Below are 27,631 nucleotides of genomic sequence, written 5' to 3' on the forward strand. Positions count from 1 at the left end.
GAACAAATGTATGGAAACTAAGGAGGGAAGGGGGATGGGTGGGATGAATGGAGAGATTGAGATTGAGATATATATATATATGTATAAAATAGACAACTAATGAGAACCTACTGTTTAGCATACATAGGTAACTCTACTCTATGCCCTGTGGTGACCTAGGTGAGAATGAAATCAAAAAATAAGGAGTTACACGTTAAAAAAAAAAAGAATTACCTGCTGACTGACCTGAATCTATACCTACAACACTGCTTTCCTTCCTGTCATATGGATGAACTGTCTGCGTTCTTATGGAGGCCAATGCCCTTCATCTAAGCACCGGATCCCATACCTCCTCACTGATACAGTGACACCACCCCTCCCTCTCTACACTGTCAGCTTCCCCTGCTTTCCCAGATCATCAGCAGCAGCTGACAAACTTGCTATAAAATGTCCCATTTTAAAATAAAATACTGCCTTTCAATAACCATCTAATACTTTCTGAAGAACGTTAAGTTTTTCAAAAAAGTTGTCCATCCTTTCTGTCTCGGCTTCCTTTCCTTCCATTTTCTCTCAGACCTACCTCCATCAAGTTACATCCCTAATACTGCACTGAGGATAATCCTGTGTTCCTCTGACTTGACCCGTCAACAGTAGTTCACAGAATATGTCTCCCCTCTTCCTACTGTATCATGACTTGTCCTCTGAAATTGTGAGTCTGATAGCACCGTGCTGTTGTAATGATAATGAAGTGGGAGAGGACAGGGCTTAAGAAGGAAGAGTCCCGTATTAAAACACTAAAGTGAAGGTGTTGATGGAATACTGAATATGTAGAAATAAGAACCTGGAAAAAAGCGACAGACCGGGGATAATGACGTATTAATATATGAGTTTTTTAAACCAGTTCCATCCTAAAACAATCACAATATTTTTTTCCTCTCTCTCTCCCTTTTTAACCAAAACATGTTGATGTGAATTTGCATTTCCCTAATAACCAACATTATTGGTTGGAGAATGAGCTGGTTGGGTGGCATCATCGACTCAATGCACCTGAGTATGGGCAAACTCCGGGAGATAGAGGAGGACAGGGAAGCCTGGTGCACTGCAGTCCATGGGGTAGCAAAGAGATTTCTCGCATTTCTTTCAGTTTCTGATTTCTGACTTAACTGTTATGATCAGAAATCACACTCTGTATGATTGCAAGCCTTTTAAACTTATTAAGACTTGTGTTAAAACCCAGCAAATGGTCTAACCTGAATGTTCCATGTACTCTTGAAAAGTTTACACCAAACCCTTATTAAGTGAGGTATTATACAGCTAGCAATAAGGTCAAATTGGTTGACAGTATTGTTCAAATCTTTTACGTACTTCTTGATTTTCTATATATATGTTCTATCAGTTATTAAGAGAAGAATATTAAAATCTCCAACTGTACTTGTTTAGCTTATTTCTCTTTTCAATTCTGTCAGTTTGTGGTACATGTATTTTGTGGCTCTCTCTGTAGCTGAGCATATCCTTTTATTGTTACAGAATATCCATCTTTTTCTCTAGTAAACTCCTTGTCTTAAAAGTTCATTCTGTCTGGTATTAAAATAGCCAACTCAGTTCTCTAATGGTTAATGTTTTCATGGTATATTTTTACTCTTCATTTTCCTTTCAGCTTCTTTGTGTGTATGAATATGAAGTGTGTCTCCTGTAGGCAGAATATAATTGGGTTGTTTTTTTCATCGTCTTATAATTTCTGCCTCTTGGTTGAAGTGTTTATTCAATTTCCAATTAACCTGACTAATGATATGGCTGGATTTAGGTCTCTATTTTGATACACATCTTCTATTTGTCTCATCTCGTTTCTCTGTTCTATATTGCTTTCTTTTGTTTTCAACAAAAAATTTAGAGTATCATTTTTATTCCTTTATTTAGTTTTAAGCTGTATCTTTTTGTGTATGTTTTTACTTGTTCTAGAGATTACAATGTGCACATTTATCACAATCTACTTCATCTTAACACTTACTTCTAGAAAACAATAGATTTGTGCCCACCTCCATCCTTCCTATCTCATTTCATCACGATGTTATTGTCATGCCCAAACCTGCTTCATCTTCTATGTATCTATCTTTAAAATTATATTCACTGGACCACTCAAGGAGGAAATGAGGGACTCATTCGAGACTCCTCGCTCTCCCTTACCTTCCACACCTAATCAGTAACTCCTGTTAATTTTGCCTCCTCAATATCCCACAACAACCTTCCTCTTCTCCGTCTTCGTTGTCACTGCTCAGATTCTGCCCTTATTCTCTTCCCCCTAGCCCGCTGCATTCGCTACCTCACTGGTCTCTGTTCTTGAAGTTTCATTATCTTCACATCACCACCCTATCACTTACACAGCTCCCATAGAGAGTCATTCTAACAAGCAAATCCTATTTCATTACTCTGAGCAATAGATTTCAACGGCACCTACCTTCACAGAGGATAAAATTTAATCTCCGTGGTATGGCACAAAAAGTCCTCTATGATCTGGCCCACTGCTTATCACTGCTAACCCCACTGACCTATCTGATAGCATGTTATGTAACAAACGATAGAAAGCTAGTTATAATTTTCTGAACACAACTGGCTGACTCATATTTTTATGCATTAGAACAGGCCATTTCCTCCACCTGGAATGCTCTCCCCATGAATGTCAGGAAAGAAAATGCCTATATATGGTTAAACTCTCAACTTCACTGCTACCTTCTTTAGATAATCTGATTCTACAAGGTGTTCCTCATTCCTCTAAGCACTTTGAACATTTTCCACTAGTACACTTTCTGCATCTTAGAGCAGCAGTTTGTTACCATCTCTCACCTGTCAATTTTCATCTCCTTAAAGATGGGAACTATGTTCATCTTTTAATCTTCATTCAGCACTAAGTGTACTGCCTGGCACACAGTAGACACCCAATAAATATCTGCTGATTCAATTAATGAGTTATAAAAGTAGAAATGATATGTGGAACCATGAAAAAGAATGAGTTCTAAAATAATTAGGAAAACATTTTTTAAAGAAAGAAAAAAGTAATTATGGAACATGCATAGCTACTTTAGGAATTGTAGGGAGTCAATAGTAACAGAGGGTCATACGTATCATGTACTTGGCCTGTGCTAAGCTCTTGCACATTATAATAAAAACATCATGGGGACATGTTATCATGAAACTCATTTTGCAGATGAAAAACAAAGGCACAAAAATGTTCAAAAATTTGTTCAAAGTCACAGTGAGAGATAAAGCCAAGACAGAAAGAGGTCTATGCTAGCCACTCTTTAATTCTGCTTTTCAATATAGCCCAAGGTTAAATCTCTCCCACTATTTTTAGGGATTTTAGATGTGTAGTTAGCCTCCTCTTTCTCTATTTTCTTTTCTCTCTGTGCTTTTACATTTGTCTATTTTTCGCCTCTTTCTTTTCCTTTCTCTTCTCCTAATTCTATTTAATTTTTGTAATGAACATAACCTATACTAACATATAGGTATTTCATACTAATGTACCTTCTCTCTTCTTCACCAGGAAATATGACTGGGATAAAGAAAGTAGAATGTAAGAAGGCAGGGAAGACAAAGGAGGAATAGTTAGTAAAAAAAAGTGTTAAGATTGTACAGTGTAAAAATTAGTTTCAAGAAGAAGAGAAAATTAAAAACAGACCTTTAACTGTGACAAAAGAAAGAACAGAGATTAGTAGTGAGAGCAACATTTGAGCTGAGTTTATGAGAGAAAAGTATGTAAGGAAGAATAACAATTGGAAAGGAAATGGAGACAGCCAACCACTAAAGAGACCTGCCTGAGAAACTCTGTATGAGACAACAGAAAGAAGTAAGATCACTGCTATAAAGGACAGTGGAATCAAATAAAGGTTTTGAGGTTATGTGCTTTGTTTTGGTTTATTTCTTTAACTAGAGAAATCCGAGTGAATTAAAAATAAACGCTCAGTAAGGCAGCTTGTCTAGTGCAGAAAACAAAACTATTCACTCTGTACCAGTAAGGACTTTCTCTTGTTCACAGCCATCACATTCAAGGCTTGACACATATGATATGTTTGTTGAGTACCTACTATGTGCCAGGTGCTATTTTAGGTCATGGGACTATACTAGTGGACAAAACCAAAAATGCCCTTATGCTAATGGAAGAAATTGAACACACACCCACAAATTAAAAACGTAAGATGCCAAGATTGATAAGCCTTAAAAGAAAGACAGTAAAAACACAATAATGAGAAATCTAGTGGTAATGGGAAGTGGAGATTAATATTTAAATAGGATGGTCACAGAAGGTCTCTCCATCTAGGTGATACCTGAGAATGTGAGCCAGACAAATTAGTAAAAAGCATTACAGATGGGACAATGAATCCAAAGACCTGAGAAGGGAGAAAACTTGGTGTGTATGAGGAACCGCAAGGAAGCAACTATGGCTGGAGTAAGGGAAATAAAGAAGATCAATAGAACCAGTTGTAACATACCACTAACTCATTTATAGTAATAATAATCATACCTAATCATCACTAGAATCTTTCACACATAAATAGTTTTTAAACTATTAGTACATGAGAGGGAAATTTAGAAAAAATTCTAATTTGTTACCCTGCAAAAATTCCATGCTTTATCATTTTTCTTCATATGACCAAAGAATTCTAATTGTTTCAATAATGCAAGCAATACTCTTAAGTACAGCCAAAAATAACTGACATTAGATTTCAATCATTTTACATCTATTACTCTCAAATACGATACAAAAGCAACTTCCTTACAGAAAGCAGTGTCCTACTCAGTAGATGTGAATACTCTATAGACAAGTCTGCTGGAATATCCTTTTGACAAGACTCCAACTGCAACACTGATGTTCAGTTCTAAGAGCTATGTGTTAAGAGGAACATACAGTAATGGGTTCAATTTTCTAATCATGTCCCTTACCTGCCAACAACTTAGTATGCTTTTAAAGAATTTAACTGTTTCTACATATGCCATAGTACCTACTATGGCTTAATATGTATAATAATAGAAAACTGATCCATTAAGTCAAGATATTTTCATACTAGTATTTTCTGTTTAGTAAATGTTAGTAAGATTAGGAATAAAGAAAACTTTTAAAATATCAATAAAATATACCTATGTTAGATATGAAAAAATGTTAGAGGTTACATTGTGGCAGGGAACTGGGGGGACGCTAGTTGACAAGGAAAATGAAACCCAATTTCTCCCAAAGAAATTTGAAAAAGCAAGTTTTATATGTCTTTTTTTTAATGAGATAAAAAAAAATACTAAGAAAATATGCCAAATGTCCACTGGAAAAAAATAGAGAACTTGCTTATAGTTACGTAAGCAATTAAAATAAAACAAAACTGCAGCATTAAACATGCTGCAGAATGTGCACATTCAATCCAGCCAAATTAGTTACACCCACTCCCATTACAAAGACAAAATGTAAGACAAAATGGGAAACTAATGAGCTCAGCTGCAGGGGCCTGTTTGTTTGTTTTTTAATTCCATCCATTTGCTCAAACGTAATTCCTACTTTACCCTTACATCTTTTGTTGGATGTAAGGGGAATCAAATGTTCCTAAACAAGAATCTGAATAAGCTCTAAAAATGCATAATACAAGCTTCATTTTGTTCTAATGCACATCTGGTGTACTCTGTTTTAACATTTTTGACAGGTTAATCGTTGTCTTCATGTTTAAAGAACACAAATGTTTTACCAGTGCTGTTGAACAGATCGTGTAGGGGTAAAAAGAAAAAGTTGGGGAAGGTGAAAGGTCTGTCTGTTTTTCCAAGCAAATGGAGGTGGGGGACATACCTAGGTAACTTGACCATAGTATACAGAAGCTATGATTCATTATAAAAGCAGAAATAAAGTAAAGCCCTCTAATAAAAATAAACATTTTTCAGGGGAAACTTTTGTTATTTGCAATAAAGAAATGTTCTTTGAAAACCTTTCAGACTAAAACTAACTATCCCAAATTTTGTGATGAAAATGGCAATTAAAAAACCTCAACACTAAAGAAAACTGAGACCAAAAATTATTCAAAGAATGGATAAAGTTAGCAAAGGTGACAAAATTAATTTCCGTGAAAAACCAGTTAACCGTGCAAAGCAATGAGCAAGCTGAATACAGATATACTTGGTATTCAGTTTCACTTTTAATTGACTATATTTAGTATTATTTGGCTTTATTGAGCTTGAATTCAATTAGGAAAAAAATTATGAGAATTATCTTCAAATTCAACTGCAATTCTGATTTAATTTTTAAAATAATATTCAATTTCAGGTCTGTCTTAGGAAAGAATGTAGTATGATTCCATGAAAACAAACACTACTATAATGGAAATCCCTAATAAAAAGCACCAAACCTCCGCCCAATATCTCACAAGGATGTGTTATTCAATGCAGGCTATTAAAAACAAACAAAACTCCAATATAACAAAAGAACTGAAGAGTCCATCTGATTTGCTTACAGTACAGAACATGATTCAGATGAGCATTAGTGGCTATCATGTATGAGGAATTTTAGCAGTATTTTTTTAGCTCAACTCGAGTTAAAATTTGAAGATCTACTAAAATAATTTTAAAATATCTGCTCTTTTACCTTATAAAATTTTATTTAAGAAAACATCTATCTATAGCAGATATTCAGCACCACCTAAAAGAAACTATGTCTGCTAGTGAACTTACTCTTTCCTCCCAAACCTACTCCCGTTTGCATTAATGATAACAGTTTATTAGGAGAGATCCCTAGGCTTAAAAATCTCAGCATCATTTGACTCTTCCCTTTCTCTCTCTCAACATGTCCATTCCTAACTATATAGTGCAAAGTCCTATTATCTTTGACATCTGTCCTCTTTACTTCAGACTCATTATGAAGACTTTAGTTTAAGCCTCACCTTTATTAATCTCTGGCAACTGCATCTGAACTGGTCTCCTTGCCTCTTCTTTTGATTTCATGACAGTACATTTTACAAACTCTTGCTAGATTAAAGCTCTAAAGAATCCCCTGACTTAAAAAAAACTTCTAAGAGATTCCTGCTGAATACAGAATCAAGGTCCAAATTTATGAGGCTCTTATTCAAGATTCTGCTCAATACAGCATCAATCTACCTTTCTAACATATTCTTTTTCATTTCAAAGTAGGGGTACCATTCACTACTGCCAAAGAAAACTAATTGATATTTCTTCGATGTAGTCTGTGATTTCTGACTTACTTCAGTGTCTATGATTAACAGATTCTACTTAAAATATCCCTCTTAATCTGCTCATCAAATTATTCAAGGTACAGTTTAAACATCACCCTCTTTAGGATGCCTTCTCTGATTTCCCCACCTATGTATAAATTCCTCCTCTACTGAACACCTACCACATCTTGTGAATTTATCATATAATACTTCATTCTTTATAGCAAGGCGATTTACGTAGCACCCGTCCTTTTCTTACTAAATTTCGTAAGGGGCAAATATTCACAAGGGGAAAGTTGCTCAGGGGAAATAACTGCAGAACCGTACACAGTAAGCCAGCATATACAGACGATGAATGCTAACATAAATGAGCATACATGTTATTTTGATAAAGAGGCATAAGATAGTATGATGATAATATACCTAGAGGATAATGTGTTCCACTAATTTAAAACAAGAATATGGCCTAAATTTAAAGATCTGGTGTATAAAGCAACGAGGTTTTCAAATTACATTAAATCACCAATATTAATGCCAAAGAAAAAAAATTCTACATGTTCTTATGTAACACAAAACTGAAATAGCAGAGCATATTATTTATTCTACACATATATTAGCAATTTTGTTTTCTAATTAAACATATATATTAGAAAGTTGTTGATAGAGTACTAAAGTAGTAAAAGAACTCTCCCTTACTTCGGTTAAACTTAGGAAATCTTGTTTTCAGTTTCTTCCTTAATGGATTAAGCTCGGGCATTATTTCTGGAACAGCTACATAAAAATCTGCTTGAATTTCATCATCTAAAATCTGAAAATCAGGAGGGAAAAGATACATAAAAAGATTACATAAAAAGCTTTATTTTTCTAAAAATAAGGTCTAATGTAGTAATAATTTCTTTTATAATGTAGAAAATACATATTAAGCACAATTCCTTTCTTCAAACACAAAGATTGTATGAACATATTCACCAATTATGAAAATCTTCAGAAGCAAACATTTTCTGATGTTTGCTTTTAAAACATAGCCACATCCATTATAAACAAACAAACACTTAATAGGTTTAATTCTTCCATGGGGTTATGTTAGTCAAAAGTGTTGATTAATTATATTGCTTCTACAAGCTAGAACATTGCACTGATGTGTACGTGGTTCATACAGTCCCAATAAAGGTGAATTTGTATGTCCGTCAAAACTGAAAGAACATGCTGAAATTTTTGCAAGATCACATGTAAAATTAATAACCACTAGCTGCCAAATCATTAGCAACCACATTGCTTTCCTAAATTTGGAGCATCAAGACAACTGAATCTAAAATCAGTTTCACAAAGAACTGAAACTAAAACTCCTTTTGCCTCCAAAAAATAAAAGAGGAGTGGGATGGTCAAAGACAAGTTTACTTATAGCTTACTATCCATAGTCTAATTCCATTCTAAAAGCAAAGAGAATAATTTCAATTTTTAAAAGACATTTTAAACTAATTCAGGCAGGTACCCAGAATAATTACTTTACTTCTACAATATACTCCATTTAAAAATTTAGTTGATTTAAAATTGAAGCAACTTTTTAGAGTAATACTGCCTGGGCAACAATTATCTTACCAATGATTCTCTTTGCATAAAATCTTATCACAATATGTCATTCAAAGCCTTGGTTTGGGGTTTACACATTAAACTATAAAAACTTGAACTCTAGCAAAATTAAGCATGATTCTGGAATTTTATTTTCCTGTTACTATTTCTTCTTTTTACAAATTCTTTACTCCCTAAATGGCATGCTATGCCCCCCTGAACAATAATAGAAAGAAAGATAGTGCTAAGTTGTGTCCGACTCTTGTGATCTCATGAACTGTAGTCTGCCAGGCTCCTCTGTGCATAGGATTCTCCAGGCAAGAATACTGGAGTGGGTTGTCATTTCCTTCTCCAGGGGAACTTCCCAACCCAGAAATTAAATTCAGGTCTCCTGCATTACAGGCAGATGCTTTACTGACTGAGCTACATGGGAAGCCCTGAACAATAATAATTTACATTAAAAGAATCCTTGGCATGTGACAAGTATTCTGAGAATACTTGTAACGTGCTAAGTATACTTAGAATACTTGTAACATGCTAAACACGTTACATGGTTTAATTCACCAAGTGTATACAACAACCATACAAGGCAAGTACTAATATTGGCCACACATTCTAGACAAGGAAGTTGAGGGCTTAGGGAGGACAAATCAGTCTGTGTACTTTTAAGTGGCAGACCCAGAATCCAAACACAGGCAGTTTGGCTCCAAAACCAGGGTGAAAGCAGAGGCAATTTTGAAACATCAAAGAACTATATGTGAAATTTCCACTCCAAGATTTTCTAATCATGATTCTAAAACATTTACCTTTGGATTAAATTAAAATTATGTTTGAAAGTTATGCTCCGTTAGCCTTTAAGATCATATCATAAAATATCACAAAACTCTATAGATGGAAATCACAATTTAGAGACAAGTAAAAATGAAACAATTTTAAAATCCCTCAGAACCAAGCATACTTGTGACATTTCACAAGTATTAAAATTAAAGCAAAATGTACTTAAAGCAATTCAGTTCAGTCAGTTCAGTCGCTCAGTCGTGTCCGACTCTTCGAAACCCCATGGACTACAGCACGCCAGGCTTCCCTGTCCATCACCAACTCCTGGAGCTTACTCAAACTCATATCCATCGAGTCAGTGTTACCATCCAACCATCTCATCCTCTGTCGTCCCCTTCTCCTCCTGTCTTCAATCTTTCCCAGCATCAGGGTCTTTTCAAATCAGTCAGTTCTTCCCATAAGGTGGGAATGACCCAAAAAAGATGTCCTTTTCATTATAGGGGACTGGAATGCAAAAGTAGGAAGTCAAGAGATACCTGGAGTAACAGGCAAATTTGGCCTTGGAGTACAGAATGAGCAGGGCAAAGGCTAACAACAGAGCTTTGCCAAGGGAACGCACTGGTCATAGCAAACATCCTCTTCCAACAACACCAGAGAAAACTCTACACATGGACATCACCAGATGGTCAATAGCAAAACCAGACTGATTATATTCTTCACAGCCAAAGATGAAGAAGCTCTATAAAATCAGCAAAAACAGACTGGGAGCTGACTGTGGCTCAGATCATGAACTCCTTATTGCCAAATTCAGATTTAAATTGAAGAAAGTAGGGAAAACCACCAGACCATTCTGGTATGTTCTAAATCCCTTACGATTATACAGCAGAAGTGACAAATAGATTCAAGGGATTAGATCTGATAGAGTGCCTGAAGAACTATGGACGGAGGTTCATGACATTGTACAGGAGGCAGTGACCAAGACCATCCCCAAGAAAAAGAAATGCAAAAATCAAAATGGTTGCCTAACAAGGCCTTACAAATAGCTGAGAAAAGACGAGAAACAAAAGGCAAAGGAGAAAAGGAAAGATACACCCATTTGAATGCAGAGTTCTAAAGAATAGCATGGAGAGATGTGCCTCTTCTTCCCACCTCTTTAAAAAAAACAATGTCTTTGCTTCAAGAATATACAATGGAGAAAGGACAATCGCTTTAACAAGTGGTGCTGGGAAAACGAGTCAACCACTTGTAAAAGAATGAAACTAGAACACTTTCTAACACCATACACAAAAATAAACTCAAAATGGATTAAAGATCTAAATGTAAGACCAGAAACTATAAAACTCCTAGAGGAAAACATAGGCAAAACGCTCTCCGACATAAACCACAGCAGGATCCTCTATGATCCACCTCCCAGAGTAATGGAAATAAAAGCAAAAATAAACAAATGGGACCTAATTAAACTTAAAAGCTTTTGCACAACAAAGGAAACTATAAGCAAGGTGAAAAGACAGCCTTCAGAATGGGAGAAAATAACAGCAAATGAAGCAACTGACAAAGAATTAATCTCAAAAATATACAAGCAACTCCTGCAGCTCAATTCCAGAAAAATAAACGACCCAATCAAAAAATGGGCCAAAGAACTAAACAGACATTTCTCCAAAGAAGACATACAGATGGCTAACAAACACATGAAAAGATGCTCAACATCACTCATTATCAGAGAAATGCAAATCAAAACCACAATGAGGTACCATCTCACGCTGGTCAGAATGGCTGCTATCCAAAAGTCTACAAGCAATAAACGCTGGAGAGGGTGCGGAGAAAAGGGAACCGTCTTACACTGTTGGTGGGAATGCAAAGTAGTACAGCCACTATGGAGAACAGTGTGGAGATTCCTCAAAAAACTGGAACCAGAACTGCCACAGGACCCAGCAATCTCACTGCTGGGCATACACACCGAGGAAACCAGAATTGAAAGAGACACGTGTACCCCAATGTTCATCGCAGCACTGTTTACAATAGCCAGGACCTGGAAGCAACCTAGATGTCCACTGGTAGACGAATGGGTAAGAAAGCTGTGGTACATATACACAATGGAAGATTACACAGCCATTAAAAAGAATACATTTGAATCAGTTCTAATGAGGTTGGTGAAACTGGAGCCTATTATACAGAGTGAAGTAAGTCAGAAAGAAAAATAGCATTACAGTATACCAACACATATATATGGAATTTAGAAAGATGGTGATGATGACCCTATATGCGAGACAGCAAAAGAGATACAGATGTAAAGAACAGATTTTTGGACTCTGTGGGAGAAGGCGAGGGTGGGATGATTTAAGAGAATAGCACTGAAACATGTATATTATCATATGTGAAACAGATCGCCAGTCCAGGTTCGATGCATGAGACAGGGTGGTCAGGGCTGGTGCACTGGAATGACCCTGAGGGATGGGATGGGGAGGGGTGTGAGAGGGGGGTTCAGGATGGGGAACACATGTACACCCATGGCTAATTCATGTCAATGTATGGCAAAAACCACTACAATATTGTAAAGTAATTAGTCCCCAATTAAAATAAATAAATAAATTGAAACAAACAAACAAATGTCTTTGCTTCAAATGGGCTCCACCAGTTCTTTGTTAGTTTCTCAAGGTAGGCTGCATAACCTTTTTTTGCCTATACCCCTTGAACTGATGGAGTTGGGAGAGCTGGTGTGGTAAAATTTAAGAGTAACCAAAAGTACCATATTATAGAGGTCAGATACTATCCTTTACTAAAGTAAATCACACTTTCCACTCCAATAAGGCAAAACAAACAGCTGGCCTTTGAAATATGAATAGAGATATCCACGTAGGCTACCTTTCAGATTGCACCTTAAATCTCACATTCAAAACCACAAGAGTCATACTGTCCTTTCCAGTCTATCCATAAAACTCTCACAAACATATAAGAAACAAAAAAATCACAAATACAAATCAAGTATAATTAATATCAGGCCGTCTGGATAGTTTTTTCTTAGCTTGATTTTGAGACCCAAAAGAGTAGGAAAATCATCTGTTCTGTAAAGCTCTACTAACCATTTATCAAAAGATATGAACAGTGTAGTTATGTTCCACATGTAATAAATCAATGGATGGCAAAGATAACAGAAAAATTTCTGTAAGTAATGAATACGAAAACAATACCGTACCTTCTGAATCAGATTAGTCCCGCCTGCAAATGCAGCTCCATTTTCTTCTGCTATTTTAATTTCTGATGCATTCTACCAAAAAACACAATAGTTTGAACATTAGTCTTTAAACAAATTCAGTCTGCTTTCAAGTATTTTGTCAGAAATACCACAGTTCAAAATAAAAACTATTTTTTACTTTTAACTGAAAGTGTATCAGTTTTCAACTAGATGCATCAGAGATGGTACATTCAGAACAAGCTTAGTTTGTAGGTGATTAAGGCATTTCTTGACTAATATATGAGGAAATATGTCAAACGGCATATGAAAAACCCACCAAGTGGTCCTGAGTCTCCAATGTCATCAATACATCATTTTCCAAAAATAACAGATTAAAATATATTTAGTTTTGCTGCTTTAAATGGAGACATTTTATCAATCCAGTATTACAAGAGTAAAGATTTTTAAATTTAAGAAATGAGAATCAAAATTTAGCCTACTGTCTGAAAATACAAAAGAAAAATACACAGTATTAGGTTTTTTTCTCTATATGCTTCATTTATACCATTTGGATTTACTGTAAAAATATGTCACTATTTACTCAAGTTTTGTGGCATTCTAAGAGCTATATGCTCTACTTTTCTGGGGAAAAAAGCAAAGAATTTCTTCACTGTAAGTGAGACAGATGACAGAAGAAAAACACTTTACAAAACAAATTCATGAGCATGTTATAAACAAATGTGCATAACACAAAAACAATGACAAAGAGCTGTATTACTACACTTGCTGTTGTCGTGACTTTCTTGACTTTACAGACTAGATCATTTTAAAAGTGTGGTTTCTGTGTCTTCACAGCACTAAACGGCCCACTGCTTTAAAGTCAACGTTATTTTTGTCGTTTGGAGAGTTTCAGCAGGATGCAGCAGCTAGTAGGATAAATACTTCTCGTGAGAAACATAAAATGGTAGATAATAATGATGAAGTTCATGTTGTGGCTCAGCTCTTTCTCAAACTAATGATATGACCTCAAATAAGTCATTTAACTGCTTTGAGTTTCACACGGGGAAAATATTCTAGGGGAATGCCAGGATGTTCTCTAACTCTATTCAGTTATTCTAATCATTGATTAATGTGATGTGTCAAAAAACTAAAGGATATAAAAAGCTGACAAAAGTTACTCACCCCTGTAAATACAGCCACTTTATTCATTTCTGAAATGAATGGGTATGGCAAACTAAGAACACTGGCAAATGGCTCCACTTTTTTCTAAATATACAACAATGGAAAAACAATTATAAACAATTCATTCATCTTTTCTATATCCAAAATATTCACTGATTACCTGTTAAAGCATAAGAGGTTATATTTCCTTTGTAAGAAATCAAAATAAAGATCTAAACCTCTTTCCCCAACTCCATACTCTGCCATCCTCTGACAGCACGTGGCTTTTCTCCACAGCATTTACCAGAGTCTCACATATTAAATTAAGATCTGTGTTTGCACAATCCTTATCTTCCCCAGCACCTAGTACAAGGCCTTCCACATGATGGATGCCAACCAATGTTTTCTACCTTGAATTAAATTGAAAAAAACATACAGTTTTTTTTTTACATCATCAAGGAGGACATGTACACAGCTGTGCACATTGAACAAGAGCCAGCTAATCTGCTCACTGGGTCACTGCTAATTTCCATGATGGTTCTAAACGATCAGGGGAAGCTGATATTAACTCTAAATCCAAGACAGATTGCCAAATCTGAAAGGCTATTTCGAGTGGGTCTATTTTGAAACAACCTGAACCACCCACCACTTCCAGATATTTATGGGAAGTCAGTTGGAAAATCCCAAATAATGGCATGTATTTGAGGCACCCTAATAGGGGTGGAGTTTTTACAGGACCTCAAAACTAATTTGTTTAGTCACTGGGCCAAGGACCTGTCTAGACCCGTGACTCGGATCTCTTAGGGAGACTTCACATGGAAACAAGTTCTAGGCCCATAGTTTTGGTGCAGCCTTAAGGTCCAGAAAAAGAGTTGTTTCATAATTAAAACTGATTGAAAGATTATATTTTTAGAAAAACTTGAGTAAGATAACCTCCTGAGAATTTCTTTTCAGACAAGAAGGCACAAACTCTTAAACACACTTTATGTCAGATGTGCAACTCAGTTTTACTGACTGTCATTCCTTTGCCGTTAACATGTCACAACTGGCTTCAGTAAATTTTTCAATGGCAAGCAATCACAATAATAGCATCCCCTGGGGGAATACTGGCTTGTTTTACAAGCACTCTGTCAAGAACAAAAAAGGTCTCAGGAAAAAAAACTGAACCTTTTCAATGTTATTAGTTTACAAGTGGCTAACATTTACAAAATGAAACTTGTGGTCCTACAATACTTCGTTATAAATTACACTACCGGTTGACTGAGAAAGTGGTTATGTTAGACACTACAACGTTTTAAAATAAAAGAACAGTAACACTGTAGTATAAAATAAAATTTCAATAGGATTGGAATAAACAAAAAATAACCAAGAAATAGCACACACCTTGGTTTAAATCCTAATTCCACCCCCACCTCTGGCGACCTTGAGCAACTTACTTCCCTTTGCACATCTCAGCTTCCTCTTTTGAAATTATTACAGAATTAAATGAGAACATGCATGAAAATAAGCATTTTACTTCCCTTTGTAAAGAAAGGGAAAAATTGGGATTTGGAGAGGTTAAACCAGAAGCTCAAAGAGCAGGTAACTGGTGACCCCAGGATTCTGGTCTGTAATGCAATGTCAGCCTCTGCACTTAGGCACTATGTTGTATTCCTCCTCCTCAGTTACTTGTTGCTGCTAAGGTTGTTAAACTGTACTCAAAAACACAGACCCTCCAGTTTGACCAAAAAAAGGCATCCTCAGAATAAAAATCAAAGTATCATCTCCAAATAGATTAATTTCTTAAGCGAGAAGCTTATCAAATTGAGAGCTGTAACGGACCTCAATTCTAATCTAGTATTTTTCCCACCTTTAGAATTTTATAAACAAGTCTTTTGTGGAACTGCAATATACAAGCAGACAAAACAAAAAGGTTTTAGTTGAGATGAGGGTAAGGGGCCTGGCACCCCATCTAAACTTAGTCTTAACCCAGTATTCTGAGGAATACATCTTCAGGCCACCGAGCTATCCAAAGTCCTTACTGACCAAGGAGGAACAACATACCTGGACAGCTTAAGTCATTTTTCAAAGTTACAGTAACACCTCAATTAATTTTGACACTACTTTTGTTCCAGATAAATAGGAGATATATGTTCATTGACTCTACAGAATGAGTTCAACATTCTATTTTATATTTGGAAAATTAAAAGACAAACTTCAGTATTTTTCATCCTAAAGTTCAGAAAGAGCATAAGATTTTCTAAAAATTATTACGAGACAAAACATATTTTAAGTTAAGAAACAGCAATTCATTCAACCACTGTTGACAAATAAATTTTAATTGAGTCTACATACCTTCTTCCCCAATGTCATATCCAGTGTCAAATCAAGATAAACACCTTGCTTTGGATTCGTAAAGTCCAAAACTTGAAATTTCTTAAGTAAGTGAACAGCTTTCTCCACCTCATGTATCTGCCTTGGGTATAAGCGTTTTAGGTAGACATCGTCTTCAGGCTCACCTTCCATAAAAGGATATGACTTTATTTTTTCTATATCATCTTTTTTCTCATTTGATGCTTTTTCTTTAGTACCTTTTTTTGTTTTCTTTGCAGGCCTTAAAAAAAAAAAATTCAAATCAGTTATCTAAATATGTAGTCCCAGAAACTTAAAAAGGAAACTAATATAAAAATTCTCCAAGCCAGGCTTCAGCAATACGTGAACCGTGAACTTCCAGATGTTCAAGCTGGTTTTAGAAAAGGCAGAGGAACCAGAGATCAAATTGCCAACATCCGCTGGGTCATGAAAAAAGCAAGTGAGTTCCACAAAAACATCTATTTCTGCTTTATTGATTATGCCAAAGCCTTTGACTGTGTGGATCACAATAAACAGGAAAATTCTGAAAGAGATGGGAATACCAGACCATCTGACCTGTCTCTTGAGAAACCTGTATGTAGGTCAGGAAGCAACAGTTAGAACTGGACATGGAACAACAGACTGGTTCCAAATAGGAAAAGGAGTACGTCAAGGCTGTATATTGTCACCCTGCTTATTTAACTTATATGTAGAGTACATCATGAGAATCGCTGGACTGGAAGAAACACAAGCTGGAATCAAGATTGCCAGGAGAAATATGAATAACCTCAGGTATGCAGATGACACCACCCTTATGGCAGAAAGTGAAGAAGAACTAAAGAGCCTCTTGATGAACGTGAAAGAGGAAAGTGAAAATGTTGGCTTAAAGCTCAACGTTCAGCAAACTAAGATCATGGCATCTGGTCCCATCACTTCATGGGAAGTAGATGGGCAAACAGTGCAAACAGTGTTAGACTTTATTTTTGGGGGCTCCAAAATCACTGCTGATGGTGACTGCAGCCATGAAATTAAAAGACGCTTACTCCTTGGAAGGAAGGTTGTGACCAACCTAGATAGCATATTGAAAAGCAGAGACATTATTCTGCCAACAAAGGTCTGTCTAGTCAAGGCTATGGTTTTTCAGGTGGTCATGTATGGATGTGAGAGTTGGATGGTGAACAAAGCTGAGAGCTGAAGAATTGATGCTTTTGAACTGTGGTGTTGGAGAAGACTCTTGAGAGTCCCTTGGACTGCAAGCAGATCCACCCAGTCCATCCTAAAGGAGATCAGTCCTGGGTGTTCATTGGAAGGACTGATATTGAAGCTGAAACTCCAATACTTTGGCCACCTGATGCGAAGAGTTGACTCATTGGAAAAGACCCTGATGCTGAGAAGGATTGGGGGCAGGGGGAGAAGGGGACGACAGAGGATGAGATGGTTGGATGGCATCACCGACTCAATGGACATGGGTTTGGGTAAACTCTGGGAGTTGGTGATGGACAGGGAGGCCTGGCGTGCTGCGATTCATGGGGTCGCAAAGAGTCGGACACTACTGAGCGACTGAACTGAATATATTTACATTAGACAGAAAAAAATGACAAAAGATAAAGTTTATTTTAATTCGAAAGCACAGACTACTTTATAGTATTTTTTAATTCAACAAATATTAAGCAAATTTTTGAACTGTTTGCAGTTTATACAAAGTTGGATAAGGTATTGATATTGCTCTCCAGAAACTCAGAGTAGGGAAGATGGACATGTAAACAGATAATTTCAATATGATTTGGTAAATACTATGAGAATGTTATCAGAGCCATGGGGAAAAGATAGTTAACCCAGCCTAGGAGGCAGGGAAGAGTTCAGAAAAAAAAAAGACCCCAAAGTCAATTCTTAAAGGATGAGGAATTAGCCTAAACATAAACCCAAGAGAAACGAAAACATGGACACATAAAAACTTGTACAAAACTGTTCACAGCAGCATTCCTCAATAAAAGCCAAAAGGTAAAACAAGCTGAATACACAAAATGTGGTATATATCTATACAGCAGAGTATTAATAGGCAATGAAAAGGAATAAAGCATTGATACATGCTACAATTTGTATGAACCTTAAACACAGAATGCTAAGTGAAAGAAGCCGGTTCCAAAAGACCACACATTGTATGGTTCCATTTATAGGAAATATCAAGAATGGGCAAAAAAAAAAAAAGAATGGGTACACCTATAGAAACTAAAAGTAGATTTAGGTTGTCTAGGGCTGGGGAGGGGATAGGGAAATGGGAAGTGATTGCTAATGGCCATGGGGTTTACAGGGAAGATAATGAAATGTTCCAAAACAGACTGTGGTGACGATCACACAACTCTGAACACACTATAAAAATCACCGAATTGCACACTTTAAGTGGGTGAATTGTATGGTATGCAAATTGTACCTCAATAAAGCTATTATTTAAAAAAACAGAGTTATCCAGGCAAAGAAACAATGTAATAAAAGTATTGAGGCATGATTAATAGAATGTTACACAAGGGGAGCCATTATAAGTTCTGGCTGACTAGAGCAGGGGTTGGTAAACTTTTTCTGGAAGGGATCAGACAGTAAATATTTTATGGACTCATCTCAGTGACTCAACTCTGCCATTTGAATGCGAAAGCCGCCATACACAACACAAAAATGAATGAGCATAGTTGCGTTCCAGTAAACTTTATTTACAAACACTGGTTTAAATTTTGTAATTTTCATGTGTCACAAAATGCTGTTCTTCTTTTTTTCCCTTAAAAATGTAAAAAACATCACTTAAAAATGTAATGGCCCTCTGGCCACATTTTGCGGACTCTTGAACTTTACCTCAGGAAATAGCAGCACAGGAGGCTGGAGAATCCAGATAACAGAGGCCTCCTCAAGAGACAATGAGAAGCCACTGGACAGGGGTGGCGTCTGCATTTCACACAGAGTATTCTGGCTGCAGTATAAGGGATGGATCTGAAGGAAGCAGACTGGAGACAATTAAAGAGATGACCCTCCCTCTCTTCTCAAGGAGACATGGCAGCCTGAAGCAGAACAGTGATGATACTAGGATGAACAGATTACAGAGACATTTTACAAGGTAAATACAGAACACAAAGGGGAAAGAGACAACTCAAGGATACTACGCAGGTTTCTGGCTCGAATGATTAGATATGAGTAGTATCATTAACTAAAACCAGAAGTAAAGAAAGCAAAACAGGTTTCTTTTGAGGGAGGTAGTCATGGAGATGAGTTCAGTTTGGGGCAATAGAGAGTCTGAGTGTGGGGTTTGTTGCATCATTGACCCCGATTCCTTACCTCCTCTCTCTACTCAAGTCCCTCTGCTAAGTGACTTTGCAGTTCCTCCCACTTAAAAGTGCCTTGATTTGGTCACATGACTAATAGGCCAATAGAATAAAGCAAAACTGACAGATTCTGTGCTCTAAGCTTAGGCTTTAAGAGGCTTCATCTGTTTCCACTTGTAAGTTGTCTTTCTGCCATTTTCATAAGCACAGGCCTGGGCTAGCCCAAAGGTGGGAGGATTAGAGACAGGTGAACAGCAGAGCTGACTCCACAGAGCCCCAGGCTAGATTAGACAACTCTCAGCTGACCTGCAGATTCACGGAGGCACAACAAACCCAGCCAAGGTCATCAGAGCACCCTTACAAACCTAGCTCACATCAGCTCACAGAAGTATGGGCAATGATAATCACAGGGTGATTTGTTACGTAACAAATACCAACAAGGCGCTTACAAAATATGTAAGAAAATGTTCCACAGCTAATTGCAGGTAAGAGTTCGAAGCTAGGAAGATTCTAAGCATTAATTCCAATCACACCTTTAATCTTTTAACCATAAACGCTTTAAATTAGGGAAATACTATTCTAGAAAGACATTTGGGTTCTGTGGTAGACAGGATTATGGCTTCCCAAATATGGCCACATCTGCACAGCAAAAAGGACTTTGCAGACGTGATTATCTTGAGACTTGGAGAGGATGCTGGACTATTCAGGTGGGCCCAATCTAATCACACAGTTCCTGAAAGCAGAGAAACCTTCTTTCTCATCCTCATCTCACAGCAATGGGAAGGAGAAATCTGAGCATGAAGTGGACCCAATATGCCATTCCTAGCTTTGAAGATGGTGGAAGGGAGAGCCACGAGCTAAGGAATATGGGTAGCTCTTGAAGCTGGAAATGGCAAGGAAACAGATTCTCCTCTAGAGCCTTTAGAAAGGACCGAAGCTCTGACAGCTTCTTAATTTTAGTCTAGTGAGAGCCGTATCAGAATTCTGACTTGCAGAACTGCAAGATGATAAACTTGAATTGCTTTAAGCCACAAGGTCTGTGGTAATTTGCTATGGCAGCAATAGAAAACTTAGTAAGAGGTCCTATAAAATTTCTGCAAAAGAAATGGATGACAGTAAAATGATATTTAAAAAAAGAAAACCTCAAAAACCAATCCAACATATGATTCCATGCTCACTTACAGCACTCAATGAATTATTACTACAACTAATAATAGTATCCTCCCAACTAATGAGCAATTTGACAGAATAGCAGATAATGACAACACTCATTTTTAATGGGACACAGGTGCCCTTCTGGACTGCTGACAAGTCTAAGTAGGTGCCTGAGTGGATGGATGCAACGTGCCTCAATACTATGTAGAAGTACACCACAAAATTCTGAAACCTTCCAAACTGAAGAAATCACATTTTATATTTAGTAAAAGAGTAAAGTGGCCAATAGGGGAAGGAGTCTAGAGAGCCTGTTTTAGTAATAAACTATCTAAAATAAACAAATGAATAAAAATTGTAGCTATAGTCCACAGGTTTACTTTACATAAATACTGATTTCACCACTAAATTCTTCATCATGACTGAATCTATCCATCTAATTTACAATTGTAATATGAAGTTCCCAGAGACTAAAATGTGATTTTTAAATTAATAAATATTTGCAAAACCTGATAAAAGTCAGGAACATAAAGAGATTGAGTTGGGTATCCAGCAGTTTACTTACTTATGCTTTGGACCTTGTTTCACAAAATTTGAGATGGTTTTTTGAATGGTTTGAGATGGTTCAATGAAAATATTGTTGAGTTACAAATGAACACTTGTAAAAATAAATAAAGTAAAACATCATTGCTGTTGTTTAGCTGCTAAGTTGTGTCTGACTCTTTTGCAACCCCATGGACTGTTGCCCACCAGGCTCCTCTGTCCATGGGATTTTCCAGGTAAGAATACTGGAGTGGGTTGCCATTTCTTTCTCCAGGGGATCATCCTGACCCAGCGATCAAACCTGCATCTCCTGCATTGGCAGGCAGATTCTCTACCACTGACTACCAGGGAAGCCTACAACATCATCTAATATAGAGCAAACAGGATTCTAAGGAAACACTTTCTTCCAAAATTTAAAAAAAAACTGCAACTGACTAAAATCAATAATAATCAATTTTACAAACCCACCACCTGCTGTTTTCCACGACCCTCCAAAAGGTGTGTCTTTATTCATAAGAATCACATCCAGAACTCTGTTGCTTATTCAGTATGTAAGACCCTATCTGGAGAAGATAAAAAACAATGATTCTCAGGGAGTAAAATAATTGTATTAGGAAGGTTTTAGGGAAGGTGAGGGAGAAACACCTGGTAGTCTGAACTAGAGAGAACACAATTTAGCCGCAGTTACCTGGGTAACTAAACCACGCAGACTAAGTGAGTCATAAGAGACTGTAGTAAGCTAACAACTTTCTCCCTGCTTTTCCTGTCTCCTAACTCCAAGACCATGAAAGGAAAAACAATTCCACAGTCTCACCCCAATAAAACAAGACAAAAAAAAAAAAATCAGTACTATAATAAAGCTCACTTCAAGATCCTTGAAGATCTGTGACCCTAGAGATCCAAGTCTTTTTAAGGCTGAATACGTCTTTAATTTGAGGAATCGGGTTGAGAGTAGGGGACACACAACCTCAGTCAAACTAAGCTGAACTAAACAGAACTAAAGAGAAAATGCCTAAGGCATATAACTATTAATGGAATGCAATGTCTGGAATTCTTATTTCTCAGTGTAATCACATAATTAAATTCACTAACATCTCTGATGCTGGTTTATTCATTAAATGAAATGCGTAAGTACTGCTTACACTTATAGTGTAAAAACTGGCAGAATAAAACGTAGTCAATACAAATAAAAGCTAGAAAGAGCATTAACAATGACAGGCAGACAGAATCACAGCTTTTCTTGAACCCATCACAGAGCTGATGACGGCAGGGCAACCAAGTAGGTCTGAAATCTTCCCACACCCCCCACTCCACGTGTGTACAGCCAGGAGGGTCTTGTCTAGAGCAGAGAATGAGAGGAAGGCAGGCAGGTAAGAAGGAAAAAAAAAAAAACTCAGCTAAACTTTTAGTGCTAGTGTGACAGTATAAACCCGAGAGATCCAGACACAAGGGAAGTTCACGCTCACCCATCCTCAGACCTCCACCAGGTCCTCCTAGGAAAGACTGGAGTAGGCCAGGAGAGAGAAAGCCTCCTTCGAGGGTGCAGCATAGAGAACAGCCACTGCTGCCAGAAAGACAAGTAACCCTGAAGCCCTCTAGGGCAGGGGTCCCCAACTTTCTGAAATCTACAGCCTGATGATCTGAGGTGGAGCTGACGTAATAGCAGAAATAAAGTGCACAATAAATGTAATGCACTTGAATCATCCTGAAACCAACATCCCCACCCCAAACGGTCGGTCCATGGAAAAACTGTCTTCCACGAAACCAGTCCCTGGTCCAAAAAGCTGGGGGACCGCCACTCTAGGGCACAGGTAAATGAAAGAAGGGAAATGTGTAGGGAAATGAAAGAAGAAGAATAAAACACTAGAAAGAAGAAAAAATACTAAAACTTCTATCCTTAAGGGAAGGTAGCACATAGTCCTGATCGCCATATCCTCTACCGATAAAGCTCCGGAAGGGCCCAGACACTGTGGCAGAAGACCTTCAACAGATGTAAACCATGGAGGGAGAGGAGAGAAATATGGAGAAAACCATCCCCGAGGACCAACAACACCGGGCCTGCTTAAGACAAAGGCTGGCTTTGGAAACTGAGAATCCCTTCCACACCCATCACCAGCCTAACAAGCACTGAGCAATAAGCAACAGCAGTCTTCTACTAGGACAGGAGCCAGAGTGTGGAGAGCAACCCCCTTCTGAGGCGTAGCTGCACAGCCAAGGCTCAACCCTGAGCATGGAACAGGAACACTGAGGCGAAAAACCTTCCAGCAACCCAGCCTTCACCCTAAGCACAAGGTAACAGTCCAGAAATTTGATGCTGCTGGTGGTAACCACAGCAATAACAAAACCAAACTCCAGCTCAACTTCTGACGGGATTGACACAACATTTGACAGAAGAGGTATGTCCCTTTCCGGGCATAAATACTATGTATTTTAGCCTCAACTGTTCTACAGGAAGTATCTAGCAGTCAAGAAAAAATTCTGAGATGCACGAAGCAAGAAAAAGAATCTAATGTCAAGAGAGAAGCAGAACCAGAGTTAGAGCCATCACTGGCAAACCATGGAGAACAGAGGAGATTCAGAGTGACAAGACAGAAGACAGAAGCAAGTTCAAGCCCCAAAAAACTATTTTTTAGTATATTATAAAGCCAATAAATTAAAAACTAAAACCCCAGCTAGGACTTTCCCGGTGGCTTAGTGGACAAGAATTCTTGCCTTCCAATGCAGGAAACATGACTTCAATCCTTGGTCTGAAAAGATTCCACATGCCATGAAGCAACAAAGCCTGTGCACCACAACTGCTGAGCACATGTGCCACAACTACTGAAGCCTACGTACCTAGAGGCTGTGCTCCACAGCAACAGAAGCCCACACAACGTAAGGAAGAGTAGTCTCCGCTCACCACAACTAGTGAGAGACTACACAAAGCAGCAAAGATTCAGGGCAGCCAAAAATAAATAAAAATTGTTTAAAAATTAAGACCACTATGATTCTCATCAAGCTACTACATACCTTTCATTATTAGACATGGGACAAATTATCTGCTAATAATTTTTCACAGTTTTTTTTAACATGCATATTTCTTAGGCTATAGTTTTTAGGTGAGGGAAAACTCCTTTTAAAGTTGTACTGAAATAGAATATGGGGAAGCCATAAGATGAAAAATTTCTATAAGAAAAGAAAATAACATTTAAAGAAAAAATATTCTCAAAATAATCTATGTTTCTAACAAGCAAATACTTCCACAAAACAGAAAGAAAAAAGACAAACAGCTCAAAAGAAAAATGGGCAAAATGTACAAATCAGATATATAATGAAGAAACACAAATAAAGACTGACAATCTCCAGAGTTTTAAAATTAGGGCACTTTCACTCACTACTGGATGGGGATGTAAATTGGTACAACCAATACTCTTTCAAATTCTCAACCAGAAAGAATCTACGTACTATTCAGACTCAAAGGAAGTCTCCTTTCTAGTAACATTTCTGCCTCCTCTTTCTTCATCCTGTATTCATGTCATTTACTTTCATGCCTCTGAACCACTGAAATACCTTTCTCACAATTTCCCTGCAAAATCCTATCTATCTTTCAAGACCCAGCTCAAATATTTCCTGCCCTATTCTCCTCCAGGAAGAATTAAATGACCTTTCACCTGTGAGCGCATAGCACCTGGTCCATTCCTCCACTATAACACTTACAACATATTAAAGTTATAGTGCAGATATGTGCTCGGAGAAGGCGATGGCACCCCACTCCAGTACTCTTGCCTGGAAAATCCCATGGACGGAGGAGCCTGGTAGGCTACAGTCCATGGGGTCGCTAAGAGTCGAACACGACTGAGCGACTTCACTTTCACTTTTCACTTTCATGCACTGGAGAAGGCAATGGCAACCCACTCTAGTCCTCTTGCCTGGAGAATCCCAGGGACAGGGGAGCCTGGTGGGCTGCCATCTATGGGGTCGCACAGAGTCGGACATAACTGAAGCAACTTAGCAGTGGCAGCAGATATGTGCTAATTTATAAAGCCCTCCTACTAATCACCAACAAAAAAATGGGAATAGGATATAAACAGAAAATTCACAGTAAAGAAAGCATAAATGGTTCTTAAACAGATAAAAAAGACAAAAAACCTCAATAATAATATAAAATATAAATTAAAGCCATGATGTTACTATTTACTACCTATCAACTTGGCAAAGTTCAAAAATTTTGATTACACTGTATACAGGAAAATAGACATTCTAATAATACTTGCTGGTAAGGACATAAATTGGCAAGATCTCTATGAAGGCAATTTGGTATTACCTATGAAAATTATAAATGCACACAACTTTTGATTCAATTCTATTTCTGAGTTCATACTACACATATTCATAATACTTGACAAGATCTATGTACATGATCCTTCAATGCAGGATCATTTGTAATAGCAAAAGACACGTCTTTTGGAAAGATAAATGTGTATCAATAGGGAATGATTAAATAAAATTATGGTACACAGACCCAATGAAATATTATACCCATGTTCACTGTAGCCATATATACAATAATCAAGACACGGAAGCAATCTAAGAGTCCACTAATGGAGGGATAGATAAAGAGAATGTCATACACACACATACAGGAATATTATTCAGCCATAAAAAGAATGAAATCTTGTGACAACACCAATGGACCTTTCTCTTATATTAAGTGAACTAAGTCAGACAGAAAAACAAATACCATGTGATTTCACATATATGTATAACCTTAAAAGAAAAAAAAGCGAGCTTACAGATGCAGAAAACAGATTTTGGCTGCCAGAGGCAGGGCAGGGAGTGGGCTATAGGTGAAATAGGTGAAGTGGTCAAAAAGTACAAACTTTCAGTTATAAAATAAGTCATGGGGATGTCATGTACAATATGGTGACTATAATTAATACTACTACAATGTAAAATTATATAATGTAATAATGGACTACAATGTAATAATACTATAATGTATATTCGAAAGTCGCTGAGAGTAAATCTTAAAAGTTCTCATCACAAGGAAAAAAATCTGTAACTCGGTATGGTGATGGATGTTAACTAGACTTCTTGTGGTGAGTATCTCCCAATACAGACAAACATTAAATCATTATGTCACACAGGAACGCATTTGAGTCAGTTTTGATGAGGTGGATGAACCTAGAACTTATTATACAGAGTGAAGTGAGTCAGAAAGATAAAGATAAATATTGTATTCTAATGCATATATACGGAATTTAGAAAAATGGTAGTGAAGAACTTATTTACAAGACAGCAGTGGAGAAACAGACATAGAGAACAGACTTATGACATGGGGAGAGGTGAGGAGAGGGTGAGATGTATGGAAACTTACATTACCACATGTAAAATAGATAGCCAACAGGAATTTGCTGTATGGCTCAGAAAACTCAAACAGGGGCTCTGTATCAACCTAGAAGGGTGGGATGGGGCAGGAGATGGGAGGCAGGTTTAAAAGGGAGGAGATATATGTATACCAATGGCTGATTCATGTTGAGGTTTGACAGAAAACAACAAAATTCTGTAAAGCAATTATCCTTCAATAAAAAGATAAATTAAAAGAAAATCATTATGTCGCATACCTGAAACTAACATAATGTTATATGTTGATTTTATCTCAATTTTTAAAAAAAAATGACTAAAAGTTCCATCTGAAACAATCTCCAAGATACATTGTTAAGTTAGAAACAAAATACACGCAGGGGGTATAGTGAGATATGACACTGCTTTCCTCTACTCACAACAATTCTGGCACTAAATGGGTGGATATGTCCCCCACAGCCTCCAGTTACCCAATATGAGCTGGACAGCCGGTAATTCAACATGGTTCTGACACTATCTATCTGGATGAAGCACCAGATGCATTAAGCTGGATGAGGTCAGCAACCCAGAAGCTCTCGAAACCCCACAGTTCAGGCATTTTTACAGAGGCTTCATCACGGAGGCATGAGCAATTATGAATTCAATCTCTAGTCCCTCTCTCCTCCCTGGAGGACGGAAGGCAGGGCTGGAAGTTCCAAGCTTCTAATCTTAGCCTGGTCTTTATAGTGATCAGTGCCCTTTCAGGAGGCCACCAGGAGATGCCTCACTAGACAAAGAGACATGCCTATGACCCAGGAAATATTAAGGGTTTTAGGAGCTCTGTATCAGGAACTGGGTCAAAGGCCAGGTATTTTTGAAAACTGCTCTCCTAGCACCCCTATCGCTCAGGAGATCACAAGGATTTTAGGACCTGTGAGACAGGAATTGATGGCAGAGACCAATTTGAATACTTCTTATGTCACAAAATCCTAGCTCTGACACTTACTAACTCTATGACCCTGCTCAAGTTACAATAATCTACTGGTGCCTTGCTCTCTGCCTCTAAAAAAGAGCATAATAACAATGGTTTCCACAAAAAGTTGCTGTAGAGATTAAATTATTGAATG

General features: G+C 37.3%; 1 protein-coding gene across 4 annotated transcripts in view; it reads right to left on the reverse strand.

The window, feature by feature from the left end:
- MRPL1 (mitochondrial ribosomal protein L1) overlaps nucleotides 1-27,631 on the reverse strand; it is a 66,094-nt gene that overhangs the window by 29,931 nt on the left and 8,532 nt on the right. For 3 of the 4 annotated variants that reach the window (XM_081584234.1, XM_081584244.1, XM_081584215.1), the window contains exons 3-6: nucleotides 16,183-16,441; nucleotides 13,870-13,953; nucleotides 12,709-12,780; nucleotides 7,866-7,977 (exon numbers count right to left, since the gene is read on the reverse strand). In XM_081584234.1, the coding sequence (XP_081440360.1) occupies nucleotides 7,866-7,977; nucleotides 12,709-12,780; nucleotides 13,870-13,953; nucleotides 16,183-16,441 (527 nt within the window). The remainder of the gene's footprint in view (nucleotides 1-7,865; nucleotides 7,978-12,708; nucleotides 12,781-13,869; nucleotides 13,954-16,182; nucleotides 16,442-27,631) is intronic. The other variant, XM_081584224.1, reaches the window with a different exon arrangement.

The sequence above is a fragment of the Giraffa tippelskirchi genome, chromosome 1 (genome assembly GCF_054371585.1).
Source record: "Giraffa tippelskirchi isolate mGirTip1 chromosome 1, T2T-mGirTip1v1.2.pri, whole genome shotgun sequence".
In the NCBI taxonomy this organism is placed as follows: Eukaryota; Metazoa; Chordata; class Mammalia; order Artiodactyla; family Giraffidae; genus Giraffa; species Giraffa tippelskirchi.